The 15,297-nt window shown below is 50.8% G+C and overlaps 1 protein-coding gene across 5 annotated transcripts in view; it reads left to right on the forward strand.

Annotated features, from left to right (window-relative positions):
- GSDME (gasdermin E) overlaps nucleotides 1-15,297 on the forward strand; it is a 106,473-nt gene that overhangs the window by 72,539 nt on the left and 18,637 nt on the right. For all 5 annotated transcript variants that reach the window (XM_043872419.1, XM_043872418.1, XM_043872415.1 and 2 more), the window contains 2 exons: nucleotides 11,362-11,533; nucleotides 13,121-13,241. In XM_043872419.1, the coding sequence (XP_043728354.1) occupies nucleotides 11,362-11,533; nucleotides 13,121-13,241 (293 nt within the window). The remainder of the gene's footprint in view (nucleotides 1-11,361; nucleotides 11,534-13,120; nucleotides 13,242-15,297) is intronic.

The following is a 15,297-nucleotide window of genomic DNA, read 5'->3' on the forward strand; positions in this document are numbered from 1 at the left end:
TGTCCACGGTGCCACCAGGGAAATCCAAAGGTGTATGGAATTCTTGAGCAGTATCCGTAAGATATTGCCGTCTCTCGTCATATCCTTTTTGGAAAGAGCAGCAATAAAGCTCTCAAGGCCACATCAGATCCTCAGATCCACTGTTTTTTAAAAGATATCTTTCCTGAGGCCTCCAGGCCATACCCATCTCTGTGGTGTCTGTAAGTCAGTCAGTTTCTTGCTGGTTTTTTTTTTTTTCTTTCTAGATTATTCTGTCTCTTGGTCTGTGTTTTAGTTCTCAGGATTGGGGGCTTGTGGAAGCTTGTTTGACCTCTTGTTTTTATTTGAGCTGAACCCCTCCTGTGGAGGAGTGGATCTTCTGAGGATTCTTTTCAATATTCGACCCCAGGGGTGATTTTTGTTTTACAGAAATCATTCTGTCCTATGAACTTTATTTTAAAGGCTACTTCAGATCTTTCTGGAACTAGGTAGAACTTTCGTCATAAGGAGAGAAATTCTATTTTCTTTGTGTACTATTTTCTTTTAAGGTTGATAGACATTATTTCATCAAATCCAAGATTTCATCCTTTGTATATACCACCCTTGTATATACCACTAAGAATACTGCCAACTAAAGGGGTCACCTGTTCATTTACAAACATCCTGATTTCAGAGAAGTGAAAAAATGTGTTTAAAAATTGGCAAGATGTGATGTACAAAACTGGGTGGGCTGGAAATAGGAGTTAGAGTTGAGGCGAGCAGATGTTTATGCCCCTGGAGCTTTCACACTGTGCCTGACCCCCCACACTGAACTTCTCATTGTCTCTCGATGCCCGCTTCACTGCCTGACAGCAGTGTTAGGTCCAGTTGTCTCAGCCGGAAATCTGAACATGACACGGCTCCTTCCTTGCCTTCCCTCTCACACCTAGTTTCCCACTCGTTGGTTTTGCCTCTTGAATATCTGTCCTGCTCTTCTCAATGCCCCAGCCCCACACATTGCCCTGCTGCAGGCCACCACCGCCTCTCACCTTGATATCCCAGGAGTCTCCGGCTGGTCCCTCTGCACCCAGTCACCCTCTCCACTTGATTCTCCGCATGGCAGTCTATCGGATCATGTCTGTGCCTGGCGTGTGCCCTTCTGTGCTCGTTGCTGTCTTAGGGATGACGTCTGCGCTCTCCTCCCCTCAGGCCCAGCCCCTTGAACTTCTTTTAGCCCTTGGCATCAGTGCCCCAGGCTCTTTCTCACCCCCTCCCCAGCCCCCGCCGTATTGAAGGCTCTACCAGTGCCTTCCGCACACACGGAGTCCACACATAGACGCCCTCCCTCAGCCTTATCAGATTCCCTCCCACTGCCTTCAGCAGCCACGTCACTGATTCCCCTGTCTGAGCACCAACCCCGTTGTGGGGTGACCCTTGTCGTCACTGCCTGATTCCGTGTCTGTGTCCCTCCTGGAACGTCCTGTTTTCTCACCTTTGGCCCCACGCGGTGCCTGCAGCACCGTCAGCACTGTTTGGTCGAAAGAATACTTGGTTTGTCTTCATTTCGCAATGGAAATGCAGAGGTTCACTAGTTTGCCTGGACTTAAGATGGAAGCCCAGGTCCACCAAACCTGTGAGTTTTCCATCTCGCTGCGGATGCACAGAGCTCGGAAGGCGAAAACTGGCCCGTGGGCTTCTGTGTGAGCTCACCTCCCTGCATCAGCCTCATTCAGTTTTAGCATCTCTCAGACCTGCTGCCTCACATCCGCAGGTGGCAGTGGATTAATGACTCCATCTGAAAGGTTGACAGTCTGTAATTGCTCAGTCATTTTTTCCTTTCTCTCCCTGGTTGTGAGCGAGTGAGATAAGGTGTTGAATAGCTGGCAGTGTCCCCAGAACTGGGGGCATCCACGCTGTGGAGGTAGCCCCGTCACTTTGCTTATAATGTGTCGTTAGCGTTGTGCCTCGATTTTGATTTTTTTTTCCCCAGCCAGTTTACAATCCTGATGTCACAGTCCTGTGACAGAGAGCAGGGTTTTCCTCAGCAGATGGAAGTGGAGGCCCCGGGGTACAGTTTATGGCTACTTCCTGCCCTGGCCCTGGCTCCAGGTTGAGCATCTCTGATGGATTGTGTGGGAAATTTTTTTTTTATGGTTGAAATGAAGAGTTGGTTGGTATGAAGGAGACCGCCAGTGGTGGCTGCTTGGATTTCTGAGAGGGTCTGCTTCCTGTCTCTGGGAAGTTTTCGCAGGGAACTGAGCAGAGAGACTGCTTGTTTGCTATCAAGCACATAGGAGGCACCTTCTGTGTACAGGGCCCAGAGGAGGCCCCACAGGGAGAGGGAAGATGGAAAGACACAGGGCTTCGGGGTTGACAGGCTCAGCTGTGTTCTCCTGGCCCTGGTTAGCGGCATGCTGTTGCGTCAGGGTCCTCTGTGAAATAAGGGTGACAGTAACCTCATGGACCAGATAGAGTGTCTAGTTGTAAAGAGGGTCTGTTATTACCTCCCATAAAAACCTCCCCAGGTAGGATGAGTCAGCTTGGCCTGTGGTTCCTGGCGGCTGGTTCGTTCAGTGGCTCCATGGGACCCCCTTGTGGCAGCCTCCGCGCATTGCTTGTCCCAGCCAGTGGTGGGACTCAGCTTTCCTCTTGGTGCCCAAATGACTGCATTGCAGACAAAGCCCAAAGTCAGAAGAGTGGTCTCTTCCTTGTGCCTCTGATTAAGAGAGAGAAAGATCCTCCCAGAAACCCCCAACAGACTTTTCCTCAAGTCTTAATGGACAGAATTGCCACGGATGGCCCATCCTATCCAATCCCTGCTGAGAACAGTGGAGTTACCAGGATTGGCCAAGACTTACCTGTGGGGCTGGATCACCCCCTTCCTCCCCTTGTACCAGGCTTTCAAACCTAAATAAAATTGAAGGAGGCAGCTAGTGGTACATCACACTCAGGGGATGTCAGTGTGGTGCCCGCAGGGACAAACCAGACACAGTGGAAGGGCCGGCCCTCCTCCCCTGCCCTCTCTGGACAGACTCTGCACAGACCCCACCTGGGAAAGGACTGTCCCCCTGGGGGTTAAGCAGGCCAGGGAAGCGACAGAATCACGTTCCTTTCAGAGTTTGAGGAGGTGGCTACTGGAGTTAAACTTGAGTCACGGCCTTGGTGGGGTCGTTTTGCCAGGTCTATAGACTGGAGGAGGCTAACTATCAAAAGAGAAGCGGACTTTGCTGCTTAATGAAATGTCAGGAGAGCAAAGGCAAGGTTACAAGCAATGGGCATGGACCTGATCTCCACAGCCTTTCTAATTTTTCTGCTATACAACTGGTCAGTGAGCACGCACTTCTCCTTTTAACTGTGGCGTTAGCCAATAAATCAAAACCCTTTGGGAGAAATATTTAAATTACTAAAGCCTTAATCGTTAGGACATAACTAGGTTCCTGTGGGTTAGTAATTCTTGCTTAATACTCTGGCAGTAGCAGGCCTGCTGCCATCTTGGGGCTTTTCATAATGTCCCAGTCTCTGTTCCTAGAGAGATGGTGGAACCAACCCCCACAGTCTTGCACAGTTTCTTCAGAGTGCCCTTTGCCTTTAGCCTCTTGCCATCCAGTCTTTAGAGCCACGTAGTGGAAAGAGCACTGGTCTGAGAGTCAGAAGCTATGTGCCATGGGATTCAAGCCAGTCTGTAACCTCTGAAGGGTGCAGTCTCCCTTTCCTGGCACAGATGTTGGACTAGATCTGAGTGATCAGATCCACCTCCCTCCCAGGCCTGTGCAAACTTTGCGAATCAGTCGTGGTTCTGTTGCTTCTCACTGCTTCCTGGCTTAAGGATTCTAAGACTCAGTCTCAGCCTTAGAATCCTTTCCTGGTGGGTACACAGTGATCACTGATGCATCCATCAGAGGTGGTATTCAAGATGAGACTGGTTTCCTACCTCAGAACTAGTCGTCCCCTGGGGACCTTGTAGTTTCACATTTCTCCCAGAAAACTGGATCAGAGCCGATTGTGCCTACTCTCTTATGACATACTACTTTTTGGAGCAGCTTATCAGAGCTCTGTTTGAAGCCCTGTTTCTCTAGGACGTGTTACAAAGGAGGGTCGTGGCAACAAGGATGCCTTGGTCTTGCTCACTGAGAATCCCCAGCATTTAGCCCAGAAGACAATAGGACCCAGTTATCTGTGGAGTTACAAGAATGTGTTTGGGGGTGGGGGTTCTGCTGAGAAAGCATGCCCTCCCCTTGTCTCCACAGGAGGGGTCCTGGGGGCTGCGTTATGCTTTGGGAAAGAAAACCGCTTCCCTCCTTCTTTTGGATATTGTTAGAGTTTTAAAAGTCTTCTCTGGGTTTCTTCTCTGTGGGTTGCATCTGATTTTCAAAGTCTGAGAAGTAGAATGGAAATGACAGCTTCAGCCTGAGGAGGAGGCGGCTTCACGAGGGCTGGGCCTGGGGAGCTTTCGGGTGCGGTAGGAGAGGAGCCTGTGTTCCTGCTGCTCCTCTGGCCCTGGCCGGTCCCCAGCAGCCTCGCTGGGCGCAGAGCCACACTTTTTAATCATCTTCCCTCCTTGTCCCCCACCTCCAGCAGCTCCTGCCTGGTCTCCCCCCTACCCCACCCCTGGAATTACTGGCCTGTATCCATGTAGCTATTTTCTTAGTTGCTTGGAGGGTCTGCTCCCCAGCCTGAAGGCTTACCTGAAGACGCTAGGCATATCTCTGGCCAGCCGGGGGAGGGACCTTGACTTGGCTTCCCCATCATTATTGGAAGGAAAGAAATATTTTCAGATAAGTACAGCGTGGGTCACTACAGGTGGCCTCTTACCCAGCCTTCACTTGACAGATGTGCAGGTGGAGGCTCAGAGATGAGAGGCAGTGGCCCAGTGAGGAGACAGAAAGCTGGGCCCATTGCAGGCTGGCTCCGGGCGCTGGCATTGCATAGAGCTGTGGGCGCACAGAGGAGGGTGATCTCATGGGAGGACGGCGGGGGGCAGCAGGTCTACTGGGTCAGGAAGGGGCGCTCTTCTGTCCCCCATTTAGTGTGTACTCCTCTGCCTTACCTCTGGACGGTGTTCCTTTGGGCCCAGCCCTTTGATGTTGACCATGCTACTGCCTCCGTGGCCCCCTGTTCTATCATCCGCTTGCCATGTGCAACCTTGGGTGGTCCTTAAAAATGTGTGACGAGGCCAAAGAGCATCGAGCTGCTTGTTTTCTTGTGGGAAACCTTCTGCTCCATTTCTCCCGGCTGTGGCATTGACCCCTGGCTGGACTGGGGAGTGAGTTTTATTCCAACCTTGCCCTCCGGGATTTATGTGATAAATTATTCATTTTTCCACCAACTGGATAGGTAGCATAATGCTAATGACAAATTTTTGAATAATTGATATGTTCCTATGATTTAAATGCTAAAGGTCAAAACTTAAAAGGTGAAACCCCCTGACCTCTGATCTCCTGGCCATCTAGCTCCCTTGTGTCTCTTTCTAAAGAGCTTCTGTCCCTGTTGTTCAGTGGTTCTTAATAGAACCCGGGAGAGATGGAGCAATAGGGATGACCCCGGGAAGGATTTCCTAAGAGCAGCCATCAGGAGATGGGGTCAGAAAAGAGAGGCTGGCATGGATACTTGGAGGTTTCCCAGAGGGAAACCCTCCTTCCAGTCCTCAGCTACCGGTCTAGCCAGACAGGCAAGATATTGATGTGTAGACATGGATGTACTAGAGATAAAGATAAAATTCCTGGTACAGCCTTCAGGAACGCTCACCCAGAGAAGGGAGCCTGCATTGGTGGGGCTTCTGTGGCTGGCCGAGTCTTGTGAAAGACCAGCCTGGGTCTTTCAGCTGTGTAACTTTGGTTACTCTCTGCTACTTCTCTGGGCCTCCTTGTTCTTCGTCTATGAAACCTTGCTCTAGGGTTTTGAACTTTTTGTTCTTTGAACTTTAGTAATCTGAAGAAACCCGTGGATCTCTAAATGCATACAGGACACGGCTGAGCACACACACACACACACACACACAGGACACGGCTGAGCGCGCGCACACACACACACACACACACACACACACATAAAGTAAACGAATTACATGGAAATACTGGTAGCTTCCCCACTTGATGGGTTGAGGTGAGTCCCATCACACAAGGACTCCTGCTCCAAGAGGGCTGGGACCAGGCTCCTGTGAGCTATTCTGTGTCCGGGCCCTGGAGGACCAGTGGAGATGGGGCAGAATTCACTCCAGAGGTTGCTTTGTGAAGACTCCTGTGTGAACAGTCCCTTGCCTCTGATAATTAGCTTCCCCTCTGTCTACCCCAGCCTCCTCTCTTAATTGAGAATGAGCTCAATTTGTCCAGTATTTGGCTTCCAAAATGTGGCAGCACTGTCCTGGGAAACAATCCCAGTGACCTGGGTGGGAAGTGCCTGCCTGTCCCCTGAGCAGCTCTCAGCCGGCCTGCAGGAGGATGTGCCCTGGGACACTCTCCTCCCCAGTCACCCCAGTCTCAGCCTGTCTTTGGCCAGGCTTCTGTTCCCTGTCCCATGGTGAAGTCACCCTGCAAGGCTATTCTGAGGGCAGGAAGCCTCCCAGGTGCTAGGCTGGTCCCCACAAGCATCTCGGGACTGTTCTGTTCTCAGATGTGTAAGGAAGTTACGTTTAAGGAAAGGTGACCTTTCCCCCTCCTCTTTCTGATGTTTGAGGTGGGGGTCCTGGAGGGAGGTGGGCATATTAAGCAATGGAGTCTCGGGTGGTCTAGGCTGAGGTTTAGGAAATGGCAACCCTCTCCAGTATTTTTGCCTGGAAAATCCTATGGACAGAGGAGCCTGGCAGGCTACAGTCCATGGGGTTGCAAGAGTCGGATATGACTTAGCGACTAAGCAACCACATATGTGTATTGATTTATTCTTGGCTACATTGAGCCTTTATCGCCACGCGGGGACTTTGCTTGCAGCACGTGGCAGTGCGTGGGCGTCTCATGCGGTGGCTTCTGTTGCAGAGCTCAGGCTCAACACTTGTGGTGCACAGGCTTGGTTGCCCTGTATCACGTGGGATCTTCCCAGACTAGGGATCAAACACAGTACATTGGCAGGTGTATTCTTAACCACTGGACCACCAGGGAAGTGCCAGAGGTTTTTCTTTTCAAACAATTGAACATTGGTTAAGGCAGCATCAAGCACTCTAGTGGATCCGTTTAAGCCATGAAGCACTGCAATGATTTCCAACCCACCAGAGTCACTTCATGTGCCTCAAGGCAGCCTTCAGTTGTTCCTCTGCTGTTAGTTCTGGGCTTGTGGGTGAGAGGAGCTGCTTCTGATGTACTGCTCATCAAATGGGGAGGAGCCAGAACCTGAGCTGTAATTGAGGGAGTTGCTTTTCAAGAATTGGCTAGAATAGGAGATGATGTGCAACAGAAGGAGGAGGTCAGCAAGGCCTGGTTCAAATGTACATCCTGCTGGTGAATATGCTGGCCCTCATCTTCAAATCTGTGCCTGTGGGCCCCACGCAGTCTCTCAGGAAGAGTCACAGCTACACGTCATTCTCTAAACCACACTGCTTATCCTCCAGTTCCTCCATCTTCCTATTTTCTCTCTTCCCACAGATGCATACCTACTCACATATTTGCATGTTCATTAAGGCAGATACACAGAGAGGAAAAAAACACCCCATGTTTTATTTATTCATTTGTTCCAAAACTATGTACTGTGCCCTTGGCATGTACAACCCCTATTTCCATGAGTTTAAGAATTCTATGGACAGAGGAGCCTGGGGGGCTGCAGTCCATGGGTTACAAAGAGTCGGACATGACTGAGTGACTAACACTTTCATGGTCTTTAGCCTCTGGGCCACAGGCCAGTACCTCCTGTCAGATACAGGCATTAGATTAGAAGTAAAGTGCACGATAAATGTAATGTGCTTTAATTATCTGGAAACTATCTCCCCCCACCCCCGGTCCATGGAAAAATTGTCTTCCAAGAAATCGGTCCCTGATCTCAAAAAGGTTGGGGACTAGTGGTCTAGAGGGAGGAGACAGGCAGTGAACAGATAAGCGAAGGACTGGGAAGAGTGTCCTGTGGAAGTGTGCTCTCGAGAGTATGTGAACGTCACGTCCACATGCTAGGGTGTCACAGTGTGAGCGGGAGTCGCTCTGTACTGGGTGAGCAAGGATCACTGGCCTCCCTGAGAAGTGACTTGTGTCAGATGTGGGGACCCTGGGGACATTGTGTCAAGGCCTCGGGGCAGGCCTGTACCTGGTGTGTTTAAGGAGCAGAGAGATGGCAGGAAGGTGGGGTCCCCAGAGGCAGGGGTCAGAGCTAAAGGCCTCATTGCCTGGGGAGAGGATTGGAGATGAGATGTGTCCACTGGAGGTTCTAAGGGCATGAGAGATGTGAAAAAGCACCCGGGACCCAATTGACTGCCCGTCATTCCCATCAAGTGCACACCCTGGGGCTTTGTTCTGGGGGCCTCGGTTAGGGGGATATATAGGATGGTGGCCAGAGCCAGCCAGCATTCGGGGGGCATTTGACTGTCTGCTTGGCACATACTGACTGCTCACCATACTGACTGCGCTCGAGTAAACCCTACAGCGATCACAGCAAGAGGCAGCATTACCATCAATGTATCCACAAGGGTAACAAGGTTCGAGGTGGAGACATTCACTCCCAGTCACCTAGCTGGAGCCCCCGCCAGGCAGGTTCCCCCTGCTCTGTCTGCCTTCCTGGAAATGGAGCCCTGGGCAGCTTTTTTGTTGTTGTCGATTTATCTTTATTACTTAATATGTGTGAAACATTGTTATAATTTGCATTTCTTTGACCACTGCTGAGATTGAAGTTTTTCCCATGTCTTTATTATTATTATTATTTCTTTACAGTGTTGTACATGTATGTATGCTAAGATGCTTCAGTTGTGTCTGGCTCTTGGCGACCCTATGGACTGTAGCCCACCAGGCTTCTCTGTCCTTGGGATTTCCCAGGCAAGAATACTGGAGGGGGTTGCCATTTCCTACTCCAGGGGATCTTCCTGACCCAGGGATCAAACCCATGTCTCTTGAGTCTCCTGCATTGGCAGGCGGGTTCTTTACCACTAGTGCCACCTGGGAAGCCCGTGTGCAGCCAAGTGAATTGCCTGTATCTACACACATATCTGTGAAGTGCCCCCCTTCCTGGCTCTACCTCCTACCCCCACCCCCTGTCCCACCCATCTAAGTCACCACAGAACACAGAGCTAGCTCAACTCACAGAGATAGCTCAGAGATAGCAGGTCTCCACTAGCTATCTGTTTACATATGGCAGTCTTATAAGTCAGTCTCAATCTCCCAATTCATCCCACCCCCGGCCCATGTCTATACGTCTCTTCTCTTTGTCTGCATCCCTATTCCTGCCCTGCAAATAGGTTCATTTGTACCGTTTTTTAGGTTCCCCATCCATGGGATTTTCCAGGCAAGAATACTGGAGCGGGTTGCCATTTTCTTCTCCTGGGATCTTCCTGACCCAGGGATCCAACCCGGGTCTTTTGCATTGGAGGAAGATTCTTTACCATCTGAGCCACCAGGGAAGCCCCTAGATTCCACATATACACATTAATATATGATAGTTGTTTTTTTTCCTTCTGACTTACGTCACTGTGTATGACAGACTCTGGGCCCATCCACGTCTCTATAAATGACTGAATTCCTTTCTTTTTTATGGCTGAGTAATATTCCATTGTATATATGTGCTACATTTTTATCCATTCATCTGTCGATGGACGTGTCTTTACTTTTTTTAATTGTGATAAAATATAACATTAATTTTATCATTTTAGCCATTTTTAGATGCATAGTTCAGTGGTTTGAGTACCTCCACACTGTCATGCAGTCATCACCACTATCCATTTCTAGAACTTTCTCATCACCCTACAGAGAAACTCTGTAGCCATCAAACAAGAACCACCCCGCTCCCTTCTCTCTTCCCCAGCCCCTGGTAACCTTAAATCTACTTTCTGTGGCTGAGAATTTGCCTGATTTAAATATTTCATATGTGTAAAATCATCCAATATTTCTCCTTTTGTACCGGCTTCTTCCATTCAGCATAATGTCTTCAAGGTTTGTTTGTGTTATAGCACATCAGCTTCCTTTCTGTGGTTGAATAATGTCCCATTGTATGCATGGACCACATTAGTGTATCTGTTCATCTGTTGATGGATATGGGTTGTTTCCAGCCCGGGCAGCTTTTTACATGGAGACAGGATCTTTCCAGCTACTTGCCTCCATTCTGGGGATGCTTTCTGAAGCCTGGAGAAGCTGTGTCTGCCTGGGGGGTGGGGTGACAGCCACTGCATGGATTGGAGATGGGGCCAAGTTTTTGGAGGTGACTCACCTTGGACAGGGTGAACACTGTAATTGTTCTTGTGTGGCCACTAACTCTAACCTGGTTTTCTTCCTGTCCACCACATAGACTCATAGCATTGAACAGGACTTCCAGAGTGGGCACTTCATCATTTGCTTCTAATCAGCACATCACCTTCTGTAGATGGGAATTGACCTTGTTCTTGAAATTCCCTAGAGTAGCCACCTGGGAGCCCCAAGTCTCTGCTGGGAAACCTGGGCGGGCCACACCTTACTGGGCTCAGTTCCCCATCTGTAAAATGATGTAAAATCCCTTCTGCATGCACGTGCAATCTCTTCAGTCGTGTCCGACTCCTTGCGACCTCATGGACTGTAGCCCACTAGGCACCTGGAGAATCCATGGGATTCCCCAGGCAAGAATACTGGAGTGGGTCGCCATTTACTCCTCCAGGGGATCTTCCTGACCCAGGGATCAAACCCACGTCTCCTGTGCCCTGTGCATTGGCAGGCAGATTCTTTTTTTTTTTTTTCAGGCAGATTCTTTACTACTGAACTAACTGGGAAGCCCTTCTAAAATCCCTTCTAATAGATTACATATCCTTCCTGGACAGATTAAAAAATACTTTTAAAATTAAAATCCAATTTTCCTCCTGCTATTTGTACCTCAAGCCTGTCCCTTCTCTTCTGTGAGAAGCACTGGTCAGCATGCCCCCCACAGTCACCCTGTATTTATTGCCCACGCCTGTGATGTCCGTGGTCCCTTGGCCTCTGGTTAAATGACAGAGTGGAGTTCCCAGGGTGTGAGCAGATGGGTCACAGCTCCTGTACCTGTCGGGTGTCTTTCTTTCTCTGTGACAGTCAGCATGGCTGTTTGACAGGAACCCCATCTGTGTGGTGCCAGCCTTTCTCTGGAGGCCTGGCAGCTCTGAGGTGGCCTCAGGAGACTCTGGTTTCTGCCTCTCTGGATGAGCTGGCCCCCTCTCAGCACCAGGAAATAAAGGATGCTGGCTGTCACCTGTTTGCTTCTCACCTGCCAGCCGGGCAAGAAGCAACAGTTCCCGCTGCATCCGCCTCCCCGAGGCCACTCACTGGCCTTTTCTTTTTTCAGAACAATCAACCTGAAGAACCTGGTACTGCAGCAGGTGCTGGAGAGGAAGAACGAGGTCCTGTGTGTCCTGACGCAGAAGATCGTGACAACGCAGAAGTGCGTGATATCTGAGCACGTCCAGATCGAGGAGAAGTGTGGCGGCATGGTGGGGATCCAGACCAAGACTGTGCAGGTGCGTGCCTGGCCAGGGAGGCGCCGGGTTAGGGCCCTCTGGGAGTGGGGTCTTTATTCATCAGGACTCTTGGAGGGAGTTAACAGAAATCCAACTCAAATTGGTTTAAACAAGAAAGAACTGCTTGGCTTCTGTAACTGAAACATTTGGAGTGATCTATTCGGTCACTGCTGGATCCAGGACTTGAGAAGCTGGCGAGCTGCCTTCCCTGAAGGTGGATTCCCTCTCATATAAGCTCATGGGGTGGCAGCTCCTGGCTTTCATCCGACCCCATCCCTAGTGGAAAGAGTGCTTCAGGGCAGGCAGGCACTGGACCATCCCGGGCCCTGCCCATTCCTGAAGCAGACCCAAGGCCAGGGCGATGGGATGCTTAGATTGGCATGCCAGGGTGAATCAGGTGCCTTCCCCCTTCAAAAAATGGATCAAATGAGTACTGGCCAGGCCAACACACAGATAACTCCTAGAGCCCCTAAGAATCAAGGGTCTCAGAAATGACGATTTTGAGATGAGCTGCCTTAAATCCCCAGTGGATTGAGTTAGGAAAGGTAAAGATCAGCACATGTGTCTTTAATATACATAAACAGATGTTTCTGGATTAAGTTACAGTTCTACCAAGTGACCCCTGAGCTTCAGCAGAATTGAACAGGAGGCTCTGACCCCAAACTGCCTCCCCTCCATAGGGCCTAATATTCGGCTCTTAGAAGTTTACTTCTTGGGGTAACTTTCAAATTATACCAGAGGACCCAGTAATGTTATATTTAGAAGGAGGTGGAGATTGAGGTCTGGAGTTGGACTCTCCTGGGGGTGGGCAGGCTGGACAGAGTGATGAGGGCTGATGGGAGATGGCTTTAGCTGGCCCTGCCAGTATTTCTGTCCACAGGGACCCCCCACGAAAGGCCTGGAGTCTGCTGGGGTGTACGGAGGTTGGTAGTCATCACACTGTGACCAAGATCAAGTTGCTATAAAGACCTCTAATCTCCAGCATCTGGGCCACTTCTTCTCCTCCTCAGGCCTTGGTGGGCAAGAGCCAGATTTGTGACAGGGTCTGAAGGAGAGAGCTTTGCTGTTGACTCGGCATTTCATGGCCATCCTTCTCTCCTCCTCCTGCCCCTTCCTTCTGGCCTCTTCCCGGTTTTATCTGATGGCACAGCGTGTCACATACCCGGTCTGGGAGGACGTGCTTAGGGGATCTTGCTCTCAGCTAGGTTCTCCTAGTCAGACTCTTACCGTTGATGCTTTTCTTAGGATTTCAAAGTTGTTTCCATAATCCTCCATGAGGGAAATAGGAAGTTGTCTTATTTATTATCTTCTTTACTCAGCACCATAGACCTAACTTCACTATCTCCCAAACTCTGGATTCTTGCCTTTGTGCTACAGGTTGGCCACTGACTTTAGAATGTGTGTAGGACATCATGAGGCCGACAAGGATTAAATCCTGACCCCTGCTGGCTGGTTCTCCTTTCCCCCCAGTTCTGTGGGCATTTTCCCGGCACTTCTTGGGCACGGGGCCTAGGCTGGCCACATGGGAGGCAGGAGAAGCCTAGGGGAGCCTGAGCACACAGGTGGGAGCATGCACCCTTCCTGCAGGTGTCAGCGATGGAGGATGGGAACTTCATCAGGGACAGCAACGTGGTACTGGAGATCCCAGCTCCCACCACCATTGCCTACGGCGTCATCGAGCTGTACGTGAGGGCAGATGGCCAGTTCGGTGAGTGTGCCTCAGCTCGGGGCTCTGGAGGTGGGTTGAGTCATCGCGGAGGGACACCCCATTTTACCCAGAGGCTCATCTTGTAGAAGATCCCCTGCTGCTCTGGGGATGAGAGGAAAGAGGTATCAGAAGAGTCGGGGGATGTCCCAGGGCAAGTGAGATGGCAGGCCGTGATCGGAGGGCATTGGTGCATCGTCCGCATGGGGCGTGTGCTTCACATACAGGGCACAGAGGGAAGGACGTGAGCTCTGTGGTGGAGTAGACCGGGGCATCAGCCCGAGTGCCACGGGTCCTGTGAGGTCTCAGGCAGCTAGCTGAGGCCTGCTGAGCTTCGGCTTCCTGTGTCTGGGAGAGGAAAGACATTCCCCACAGGGCTGCCGTGAAGAGCAAGTTACATGAGGCGTGTGAAGTGCCTGGAACGTTGGCGGCTTATTAAGTACTCACCTTGGCTACTGTCGTCATCCCGATTATCTTACCGCCCTTCCCCCAGCACGAAGCCCCAAAAGCTGCATTTGACCTTTCTGTCTGATCACCAGTGTGTTCAAAGCTGGAAGTTCACTGTGTCACTTGAAGAAAATAAGGCTTTAGTAGCTGATGTGACTGATGCTCTTAGGTGCTCAGGGCTCTTCCCTTACACTCTTTCCAAGAGGTCGTGGGAGCCCAAGAAAACTGACTGCCTCTTGAGGACATAAATGAATATATGTAACATCATAAATAATTAACTTTTTAAGGTACGGTCATATTATTGTAGCTTTGTTTATGAAGAGTCGTCTTAGTTTTTAGAGATTCACAGTGACCTCTTCACAGGTGAAAAGAAACTGTGTGGTTTGCTTCAGACACGGTGGTGGAGAGTGAGGTGTGTGTGTGAGGGCAGAGATGAGGGGGCTGTCCCAGCTGGTCAGCGTCTGCATGCAGGCTCTCTGCACCATCCCTGTGCACTTTGTTTCCGTGGTGAGAACACCATAAGAGTGTGCTTGGACGGGCCGTGCACATCCGTGGCTGCCTCCTGCCCTCCCCCGGTTGTTTTCTGTCCGATGGGGGGACCAGGCCGGGGATGAGAGGTTCTTCTGGGACTCAGGCTTCTGCCCTCACTCGGCCACTTGAGGAATCACTGTTCAGCTACCACGGGCTCTCAGATCGCTGACTGTCCGTGGGACAGTAGACAGGTGGGCATGTGAGGGGCACGGGGGCGCTGCCCCTGAGCCTCCCTCTTCTTTCACACACGGAGCATTCTGTGTTTCAGGGAGGTGACGAAAAGGGAAGCTGCCAATTGTGGGAAGCTGGTCCAGGGGTTGGTCGGGGATGCACGGGATACCAGGAATACCAAGAGTTGTGATCAGCATCCTTTAGGTCCATGGTTCCAAAATTGGGTCATCCCAGATGTGATTATTATTCCGTTCTTTCTTTTTGAAAGACTCTGTCCACTGAACACACTGCCTTGTGAGATTAAGTTCTCCCTTCGGCTTTTGTTATAGGGCTTCCCTCATAGCTCAGTTGGTAAAGAATCCGCCTGCAATGCAGGAGACCCCAGTTTGATTCCTGGGCCGGGAAGATCCACTGGAGAAGGGATAGGCTACCCACTCCAGTATTCTGGCCTGGAGAATTTCATGGACTGTATAGTCCACGGGGTCGCAAAGAGTCGAACACAACTGAGCGACTTTCACTTTTCGGCTCTTGTTATCAGCGTGTGACGTGCTGTGTCACCACAGGGGCCCACAGGGGCTCGTGTGACTCAGGCCCTGGCTGCCGGGGCCTTGGTTATCCCATGCAGATGGACTGGTGCTGGGGGTGTCACTCTTGTCAGGCCTTTTGGAAGCTTGGCCTTCATGGAGGATGCCCGCGAGGGTTCTGAGAACCCGTTGGTGGCTGGGGCTGCCCCTCCAGGCTTTGGGACCCGCGGGAGCCCCTCCCTGTTTCTCTGAGGAGGTAGGTGTCCAAGCTCTGCCCTGTTCGTGGCCGCCCGACAGGGGGGTTTTCTTTTCTCAGATGGGGTTGGAAAGACAGTTTGCCTGGGGAAGCTCTCCTGTTTGCATTTCCATTTCAAGCCTTTCATCTT

This window comes from Cervus elaphus, chromosome 18 (genome assembly GCF_910594005.1).
Source record: "Cervus elaphus chromosome 18, mCerEla1.1, whole genome shotgun sequence".
In the NCBI taxonomy this organism is placed as follows: Eukaryota; Metazoa; Chordata; class Mammalia; order Artiodactyla; family Cervidae; genus Cervus; species Cervus elaphus.